The 10,651-nt window shown below is 30.6% G+C and overlaps 1 protein-coding gene across 1 annotated transcript; it reads left to right on the forward strand.

Annotated features, from left to right (window-relative positions):
* Nucleotides 1-233: 233 nt before the first annotated feature.
* On the forward strand, nucleotides 234-3,603 carry LOC119613837. Its single transcript, XM_037969902.1, has 4 exons — nucleotides 234-290; nucleotides 359-626; nucleotides 1,542-1,917; nucleotides 2,076-3,603. Exons 1-4 carry the CDS (start codon nucleotides 234-236, stop codon nucleotides 3,601-3,603), a joined length of 2,229 nt encoding a protein of 742 aa, XP_037825830.1.
* Nucleotides 3,604-10,651: the final 7,048 nt, after the last annotated feature.

The following is a 10,651-nucleotide window of genomic DNA, read 5'->3' on the forward strand; positions in this document are numbered from 1 at the left end:
TTATACATATACACATTCATATTTTCCTTTTTATTCTGCAATTACACATATATAAATAAGAATGGACCCTGTATCTATTATAAAAGAACAGGAGAGATTAGGGACTGAGATTGTCTCATGTTATAACTCTTTGAGCAAGGTCGCTCAAAGTAATCTTCCTAGCGAGGAAGCAAAAATTAAAGTTATAACATTGAGACAAGTGTTTAGGGAATATGTCGAAAGTTTCGACAAAAATGATAGAGATCTCCGCCCTCTTTCGTCAACAATGCAAAGAAATGCCTATTTTAAAGGTAATTTTGTTGATGAAGTGAGGGCCTCAATAAATAATTTTAATGCTTTGTATGGGCAATTAAAAAAGAGATTTATTGAGGAAGAAAATCTTTTGACACCATCGAATAAAGAACAAGATGATGATACAATGGATAGGCAAAGGGAACCCACGGCTCAAATGGCACAAGGGGATCGTACTGATCTAGTGTGCCAAAAGGAGGCTACGATACCATTGTCACAAAAGGAATCCACGGCACCAATGTTACAAAGGGATCTTACTGACCCAATGTGGCAAAAGGAGCCTGGTGTACCATTTTTGCTTCAAAGAGAGCAAGGTTTAATAAATTCTGGCAGAGGTGATATGGAAAAAACCTCTGTCAGAAATAAAAATGCTGGACTGATTCGGCAGTTCCAGTATATTTTGGATGATTTGGAAGCTAAATTGAATAAATTTAAAAATAAGGAAGTCACGATTGACATTCTTAAAGAAAAATTTAAATTAGCCGAAAATCAATTTATTAAATATATGGGCGAATTTCCAGATGACGAATTGACTGACATTTTCTACAATTTACGTGACGAATACCAAAATATCCCGGGCATAGAAAGCTATGCCAAAACATTACCATTCCAGCTGCCCACTATAGACATACCAACTTTTTGTGGAAAAGCTACGGAATGGGACAAATTTAGAGAGTTGTTTGAGCAGCTGATAATAGATCAGCCTGTGTCAAATACTCAAAAAATGTGTATGTTAAAAGCGAAGTTGTCAGGAGAAGCGGGAAAAAAAAGATTTGACAAAGGGTGAAAGAAAGATGGTAAATCTTCTGGTAGTAAATCAATGGTCTTGGGAGGCAAACCAAAATGTGGTAAATCCTCCCCGACAAAACATGCAAACACAAGGGGCAAGTCATAAGACAAATCCTCCAACGAATTCATTTAAAATAAAATGTCCACTGAATTGTGCAGTTGGACATAATTTAAACAGATATTCCAAATTTAGGAACTTATCTATAAATGCAAAATGGGACAAATAAGTTGAATATGAAAGGTTGCCAAATAAACAAAGAAGTGGAAGGTTTAGAAAGGAAAAAATCTTCCATAGAGGAAAAGGTAAGGATATCACTTAGGTAAGGATATCACTTAGGTCAAAAGTGACCCAATTTAAAACGTTCCTAAATGCGGTAGTTATTGACAAATTTATGTCAAGCGTACCAGGAACGTACCATCTAATATTAAATTAGCGGATCCCAAATATAATATTCCACAAGGAGTGGATTTATTACTATCTAATCAATTTGTGTTTGATCTGATTTGCGATGGGCAAATAATTGATAAAAAGACAAACACAAAGCTACGTAACACGAAGTTAGGTTGGGTAGCATATGGACTGATGATAGCAAATGGTTCCAAACCAGAATCAAGTGTGGTCACAACAATTCAAACATCTTGTGATGAATTGTTACAAAAGTTTTGGGAATTGGATGAGATTCCAAAAATGAATAATCTCACAGTTGCGGAAAAGCAATGTGAGCAACATTTTGAAGAAAACTTTAAAAGACTTACAGATGGTAAGTTTGAAGTTAAACTTCCATTTAAAGATGAACAGAATAAATTGGATAATTCTACCATAATAGCTAAAAGAAGGTTATTTGCTCTAGAAAGAAAATTAGAGAAAAACAAAGAACTTAGACTGGAATATAATGAATTTCTTAAAAATATTTGGAAATGGGTCATATGGAATTGATAAATATTAATTCGTTTATGAATAGTGGGTATTATTTACCACATCATTGTGTACTTAGGCCAGAGAGTACAACAACTAAGTTAAGAGTTGTATTTGATGCGTCTTGTAAGACAACAACTAATGTTTCGCTAAATGATATTTTACATACTGGTCCTAGGCTGCAAGAAGATCTTTTTAAGATTTTATTAAGATTTAGAAAACATCGTTATGTTTTTTCAGCTGATATTGAAAAAGTGTATAGACAAATCTGGATTTCTGAAGCTGACAGAAAATATCAGTTAATATTTTGGCGCTGGAATCCAGAGGAAACTATTAAAACATATGCTCTTAAAACTGTTACATATGGAACAGCTTCGGCTCCATATTTAGCAGTAAAATGTTTACAAAAGATTACAGATTGTAAAGAAGACAATTTTTCAATTGAATCAGACGTAATTAGGAATGATTTTTACATGGACGATTTGATGACTGGAGGAGATTGTATAGAATCATTAAAACGAGTTAGAGAAAATATTGACAATATATTGATGGAGTACGGTATGCCTTTAAGGAAATGGTGTACTAACGAAAAAGTATTGCTCCAAGGTATTGATCCCAGTTATATAGAAAATGATTTAAATATAGAATCAAATAATTTGAATTCTGTTAAAACATTGGGGATTGTATGGAACCCAAAAACAGACAGATTTAGTTTGAAATGTAAATTGGAATTTCATAATAAAATTTCAAAACGCACAATTTTAAGCGAAGTTGCTAAGTTATTTGACCCACTAGGTTTAATAGGATCAGTAACGGTGACAACAAAGATGTTGCTCCAAGATTTATGGAAGTTAAAACTTGATTGGGATGATAACGTCCCAGAGCAAATGACTGAAAATTGGATTAAAATTAAAGACAATTTCAAATTTCTCAATGAAGTAAACGTTCCAAGACTTATTATTTGTGTCAAACCAACACAAATAGAAGTTCATGGATTTTGTGATGCATCCATGAAGGCATATGGGGCAGCAGTCTATGTAAGGTTCATAGACAGCAATGGGATAGTTTACTGTCATTTAGCTGCATCTAAATCAAGAATAGCTCCTATTAAAATACTTTCACTGCCAAGATTGGAATTATGTGCAGGGGTGTTATTAGTTGAGCTAATAAAAGTAGTAGTCGATAGCTTTAAGATAGCATTCAATGACATTTTCTACTATAGCGATTCAACAATAGTTTTGAGTTGTCTTAGATTAGATCCCGCACGTTTGCAGATATTTGTTTCAAATAGAGTAAGCTTTATACAGGCAAATAGTAACATAAATAAATGGAAACATGTCAGCTCAGAAGATAATCCAGCAGATCTTATTTCAAGAGGATTATTGGTCAAGGAAATAGTAGAAAATAAATTTTGGTTTAATGGTCCTAAATTCTTATTGAAAAAGGAGCCATATATTTCAAGGATTTTTGAAAAGTGTGAGATACCAGAAATAAGAAAGTCTGCTAAGGTTATTACAGCTCAAGAGTTTGGTAAAATAAATCATAGGAATAATTTTAATGTTTTGCAAATTGTAGACCATAGGCATCTGGATGGTGGTCTAAGATAAAAATATTAAATAAAACATACTTTACAATAGTTTTGAGTTGACTCAGATTAGATCCGGTATGTTTGCAAAATAAAAAATAAATATTTCATCTAAACTAATAAGCCTAAATGGTTACAATTTAAATATTAATGGGATATGCTTTCAAGTAAAAATAAAAGACATTAAAATATTTGAAACCAACAATCCAACATTTAGTATAAATGTTTTTGGGTATGATTGTAAAAGCGATTTAGTGGTTGGACCACACTACAAAACAATGAAAGAAAAGACCAAACACATAAATTTATTGTTTTTGCAAGCACCTAGTGGAGATGAATCGCACTATGTGTGGATTAAAAATATGTCAAGGTAAGTTTAATAGTGAAAGTAAAAATTATTATAGTTCTTTAATTAGTTTTATTATAATTTAATTTCAGATTAATTCGTTCGCAAACCACAAAGTTTGAAGGAAGTCTGATAATGTGTAATGATTGTTCACAACATTTCCATAATGAGGAGAAATTGGAGGCGAACAAAAAAAATTGTGGTAAAGTAGAAACAAAGTTTAATTTATTAATTAGGAAGGGAGTCTTTCCATATAGTTACCTTAATTCAATAGAAAAACTTAAAGAAGATCGTTTATCCAACATAATTAATTTTTAATAACAAATTTACTGAGACATCATGTTCTCCAGAAGATAATGCGCATGCGCAGAAAGTTTGAAAAAAATTTTAATGTAAAACATTGGAAGATTATTTAATGTTGTACTTAAAAAGTGATGTCTTACTATTAGCAGATGTTTTCGAAAATTTTGGAAAAGTCTGTAAAGGTATTTACAATTTAGACACATGCCACTATTATACAGCACCTGGTCTATCTTGGGATGAGATGTTAAAAATAACAAACACAAAACTTGATTTGTTTTAATTTTATTTTAAAATATAATGTGAGAGAAAACAAACGAATTATATATCCCGAGAGAAAATTTTATTTTGATATCACTATATATACTCCTCAATCTTAAGGAAGGAAAATAAAATATATTAATAAAGAGAAGATATATTCGAAAAATTTTATCAAATATTTTCAAACCGTCAAATATGAGTTGTCTTAGAGAGAGATAATAAATAAATTCGTGGAAAATTTCCACACATCCATGTTGTATGAGCATCGATAGATGATGAACTTTTTCTCGATGAAAATGATTGAAAGATAATGAGCTTTTTCATTCACATGCTCGATGAAAATGAGGAATTTGAAGTAATGGAAGGAGAGGATGATAACTATGGAAGTCATTTCCAGTGCTGTCCGTGGTCCAACGATAGCTGTGAACAGGGACCAGATCATTGACAGATAATGAACTTTTTCAATCACATGCTCGACGAAAATGAGGAATTTGGAGTAATGGAAGGAGAAGATGATTACTATGGAAGTCATTTCCAGTGCTGTCCGTGGTCCAACGTTAGCTGTGAACAGGGACCAGATTCATGTAGATGTACTATTTTTCATTTTAGAAAATTTACCATCCTTAGAATTGTAGATTCATACTATTGCTTAAGATATGTAAAATAATTTTTAAAAAATATTGAGATTTAAAATACCTTCTGGTTCATGGTTCATTTCTTTTATTTTAGAGTTTAGATTGTTCAATCTTATAGATTAAGCTTTTATATTTAAAATAGAAAACTATGCATGTAGAATAGAAGGGGATTTTTTAATTATACAAACAATAGAATGTAACAATAAATTAGAAGTTTTATGTATTTTCCCAAATCAATATCATAAATTTAAGGTCTAATGTTTTATGCCAGATGCTTGATAGTAAATGTTATATATTTGTAAATATATATTTATATATTATATATATTTTATATATTTGAGAGAATTTTTGTAAATAATTTTTTTTAGTTCTCTATCAACCTTAAACAAGATCGGTCGTTTTTCCTTTGTCACATTAACATTTGGTGACCCCAAGTTCTTTTTGTGCACGCGCCGTAAGTTTAAAAAAAAATATTGTGTGTTTAAAAAAATAAAAATATATATAAATCCTTTAAAAAAGGATAATAAAATAAATAAAGTGAAAAAAATAAAATATATATAAATCCTTTAAAAAGGATTGTTCAATCTTGTAGATTGAATTTTTATATTTAAAATAGAAAACTATGCATGTGGAATAGAAATGCGTGTTTAGATTATACGGGTAATAAAACTTATCAATAAATTAGAAGTTTTATGTATTTGCCCAAATCAATAAAATAAATTCAATGCTTTATGTCGGATGCTTGATCGTTAATGTTTATGTTAACGAACACACGATCAGAGCATAGACTGATCGTGCAATACATGCACAGGCATTGTAAATGTGGGTTATTTATGACCATACATTAAATACATCATTTATGATTAGAATGTTTTCTGATTAGAATATTCCACATGCATCGTTTTATAGTTGATAAGAATTTTATGTTAGATTTGAATATTATAAATATAAGTAAATTGTAAATAAATTTGAGAGTTCTCTATATACCCTAAAACTGAACGGACTTATTCTTTTTTGTGTCTTTTGTGTCTGATGTATTCAACAATTGCGAAAGACGAGTATTTGCTGAACATTGTTAGAAATTTATCTTCAGCGTAAGATATGACAATGGAAATCATACGAAAGCAAAACAAAGCGGTCTTTAAAGACATAACAAAGCTGAGTGGAGCTATAAAAGTATTGGAAGGTGAAATCCATGAAACTAAAGATGAAGCTGCTAGAATTGCAGCCACAGCCAATATTCTTTCGACATTAGAGGTACTAGAAAGAATTCGAAATGATCTCCTTCAATGTTAAAGGAAATTTTCTCAATGGAATTCTTCCGATAAGAAAGTTAAAAAAACAAATTGAACTTATTAAAGACAATCTAAATAAGAATTTGTGGCTGCCAACGAAAGATCCTGTAGAATTGGCAAAAGGTCTATTATAGCTGAATTAATAGCGATGGAAATGTATGATATTAAATTTTGAATATTTAAAATTCCATCTAGATTTAAAAGGTATTGAAATATTTGTGACATGACATACATATATAAGCATCAATGTATTTGTTTGTTTGTTGTAAAAGGAAATCAAATTTTAGGACCGTATAGAGTGTGTGACAAATATAAAAAATAATACCATATAGAATATGTGACAAATATAAAGAAGAAACCTCAAAGGATTACTATATGGTTTCACCTATTACAAATGTGCTCAGAAACATTCATACTACGCACCATTTGTAGTATATAAATAGAGACTAAAATTGCACAAACACACCGAAATTTGGATGAAACCTTAATAAATACCAGCCACTGAAAGGATTATTGATAAATGTTATAATAAATTTAAATTGATCATCCCGATCAACTTCAAATATACAGTTGAGCCCTAAGAATGTTAAAAGAATTCTGAAATGCCACTACAGCTGGAAACATTTTCAAACTATTTCTATAATCTTAGTCAATTGAAGTTATGAAGTAATCCATTAACAAATTATTATAGAAACTTTTCAGTTTTTAACAAAAACTTTTGAAACTCATCTTAAATACATACTAAAGGCCTTATTCATAACAATTTATTAAAGGTTTATAAGACAAATTTTCATAAAAAAAATTTGTTCTATAAACCTTTGATATATTGTTATAAATAAAGCAGTAATTAATTAATATTTTAAATACTTAAATCTAATTACCATATTTTGTGTTAATTTTTTTTGTCTAAAAAAATAAAAATTTTACTTCAAATTGGATTTAAAAAAAAAATTGATGATGACGTCACAATATCATGCTCATATTAAGGCTGCTATTCAAAGACTGATTTTAACAAATTTTTTGTTGATGATCATTGTTCCAAAATTTTATTAAAGTTGCTGGTGGTGATATATTTAAAGGTTTCACTCTAAAAAATTAAACAGAGAAAAATACATTAAACAAAAAATAATTATTTACAAACATAAGAAGATTTACTATAAAAACTTAGTTGAATATATTTAAATTAGGAAATTTACATTTAAGATGAGAATATAAGAAGTATAATTATATTATTACACTGATTATGGACTGATCCTCATAAAATCTGGTTTATATAAGACATACACATAAGTATGTCAATTATGGATCGATCCCCACAAAATTTAGTAGAGAAGTTTGGGATCGTACAAAACTTGTTTATGGCGAATATCCTCACCATACTGTTATTATTAAGACGGTAATGAGTGTTATAGTAATTTGTACAAGGTACCTTATATGGAGGTAGGGTCAATCATGGACATGGATCCTCTTAAAATTTGGTACAAAGATTTCGGTGCCTATAAAACCTGTTTATGTGGAATTATATTGCTGTAGGTTTATTTTTTAGCCTCAAATTATCATTATAACAATTTTTGAAGGGGTTCTTATATAGGGTGGTAGGGCCAACTATATTCCTATGTCTGCCATAATTCAGAATTTAATTTCAGGAGACAAAAAATTGACTTATGCGAAATTTTGCTACATTTGCTTCATAATCAACGAATGTTTGAATGTTTGAAGCTTTTTACACAACAATCCGGGGGGGGGGGGGGGGGGTGTCTCAATTGTATCGGGGCTATGTGAAATCGTTGGCCAATTTTACCCATTTTCAATACCAAACATTTCTGATCAATAAAGAATATTTTGGGAAAATTTTCATCTTGCTATCTTTTTGTTTTTTTTGTGGACGCTAACAATAGACAGATGGACGGACATAGCTAGATCGTCTTAGAATCTTACGAGGTCTCAGAATATACATATATACTTTATGTGAACAATATTTCGATGTGTTACACACGGAATGACAAAATCAATATATCTCCATCTTTTTGATTGTGGGTATAAAAAGAAACACATATTCGTCAAAAAATTCAAACTTTAACCCACTGTAACTCAGAAAATTTTTGACCGTTCTTGTTGGAAAATTGTGTCTAAACTACTATCCAATAGGACTAACATTGGTGAAGATTCATCCCGATCGAAAGACATCGGTTTCAAAAGTTGGACCACTGGACCTTAAATCCTTCATATATGTATATTATATTAGTCTGGTTTAAACACTTAGCACAAGATCGGTAAGAAAATGAGTTTTGAAAAATTTAACTAAACTATTAACTAGATAGAATTGTCCAAAATCAGAAAAAAAAAACATTTTGATGAAATTTGATCGAAAGTGCTAAATAAATGAATTGATTAAAACTTTAAATATCCGTAACAAATTTCAATTCCCCATTGAAAACTTGAAGTGATTTCATTTGGAAAAAGTTGTTAATTTCCTTTCATGAAGAAGAAAAATAGAAAAAATAATTTCACTTTTGATCGGAATGGAAATTTGAAAAATCCCCAAAAAAATTTTAATTTAACAAGTATGAATGTATAGTCGGACATGGCCGTCCATATGATACCTTACACCAGTGAGTATTTTAATTTTTTTATTATTTTTTAAATAGTTAAGCATTTAATTTGATTTTTACTTTAATTCCGGAATATTTTTACTTATTGTTGACAAAAAAATAAGGCTCATATGGGGTTGAGGGTAAATACTTATGCGCCTATCCTTATAAATGTTGGTCGAGAATTTTACGTCTACATCAAATTTATGTAGAATTTTATCGTGTTATTAGTGTTAATAAGTGAATTTTCACCTTTAATTCATTTTCTGCAGGAAACTATGGGTGCTAAGGTCAAATGAGGCCCGATCAGTATAAAAATCTGCAATATCATTTAAACTTCTATAAGACTAAATTTTGCTTATTTTTGTTGACATACTGGAACATTTAACATAATTATGAGCTCAAAAGCCCTATTCAGGGGTACGGCTGTATGGGGGCTAGGCAAAATAATGGATCGATTTCAAACATTTTCAATTTTAACATGACCACATAGACAGATAGACAGACAGACGGACAGACGGACAGACGGACAGACGGACAGACGGACAGACCGACAGACAGACAGACAGACAGACAAACAGGGACTAAATTTTTCTGATTTTTGTTGACATACTGGAACATTTAACATAATTATGAGCTCAAAAGCCCTATTCAGGGGGTGCAGCTGTATAGGGGGCTAGGCGAAAAAATGGATCGATTTCAAACATTTTCAATGCTGTTCGTCCTTGAGTCGACCTGTAGCGACCTGTAGCGTGCGCACAAGCTTAACATGACCACATAGACAGACAGATATACAGACAGACAGACAGACAGACAGATAGACAGACAGACAGATAGATAGATAGATAGATAGATAGATAGATAGATAGATAGATAGATAGATAGATAGATAGATAGATAGATAGATAGATAGATAGATAGATAGATAGATAGATAGATAGATAGATAGATAGATAGATAGATAGATAGACAGACAGACAGACAGACAGACAGACAGACAGACAGACAGACAGACAGACAGACAGACAGACAGACAGACAGACAAACAGACAGACAGACAGACAGACAGACAGACAGACAGACAAACGGACGGACATAAATCGACTCAGAAAGTGATTCTGAGGCGATTGGTGTTACAAACATCAGCGCAAACGCATAATACCCTCCCCACTATAGTGGAGTAGGGTATAAAAATGTTTTAATACTTTTTTAATCTTTGTATCCTTTGATGATTCTAACTAAACTCGAGTTTGCATTTTATTTCATAAGTTTCGTATACTTACATTAATATTTAAATCCAGCTTATTTGATTCCTTCCATTTGAAAAAAATATTGTTGAAACATTTTGACTTAATTGTTCTTGTTAAAAAGTTTTCAACGTTTTATTAGCATTTAAAATAAAATGTTTTATTTATTAAATACTCTTTCCATTTAAAATATTTTGTATTTTTTATAATATTGCACTTTGTCCACATTTTAGAATTTAGTATAGAGTCAAACTAACAAATGTTTATAATTTTGGAATTTTCGATGCAGGGGGTGCGAAGAAAATATTGAAACAAAAATATAACTTGGTGGTATACGTTTTGAATTCATTTCTTTAAAAAACATATTAAACTAATTAAAATTTCACTTTTATTAA

The sequence above is a fragment of the Lucilia sericata genome, unplaced genomic scaffold (genome assembly GCF_015586225.1).
Source record: "Lucilia sericata isolate MDLA Ls3-8-SP2 unplaced genomic scaffold, ASM1558622v1 Contig002342F_arrow, whole genome shotgun sequence".
Taxonomy (NCBI): domain Eukaryota; kingdom Metazoa; phylum Arthropoda; class Insecta; order Diptera; family Calliphoridae; genus Lucilia; species Lucilia sericata.

What these genes read in the sequence shown, in the direction of transcription:
- LOC119613837 (XM_037969902.1), top strand. Translation starts at nt 234, where the DNA reads ATGATAGAGATCTCCGCCCTCTTTCGTCAACAATGCAAAGAAATGCCT. An exon ending in AAGAAATGCCTATTTTAAAG is followed by an intron (nt 291 to 358) that starts GTAATTTTGTTG and finishes CAATTAAAAAAG; the next exon opens with AGATTTATTGAGGAAGAAAA. An exon ending in ACCATAATAGCTAAAAGAAG is followed by an intron (nt 1,918 to 2,075) that starts GTTATTTGCTCT and finishes TTGTGTACTTAG; the next exon opens with GCCAGAGAGTACAACAACTA.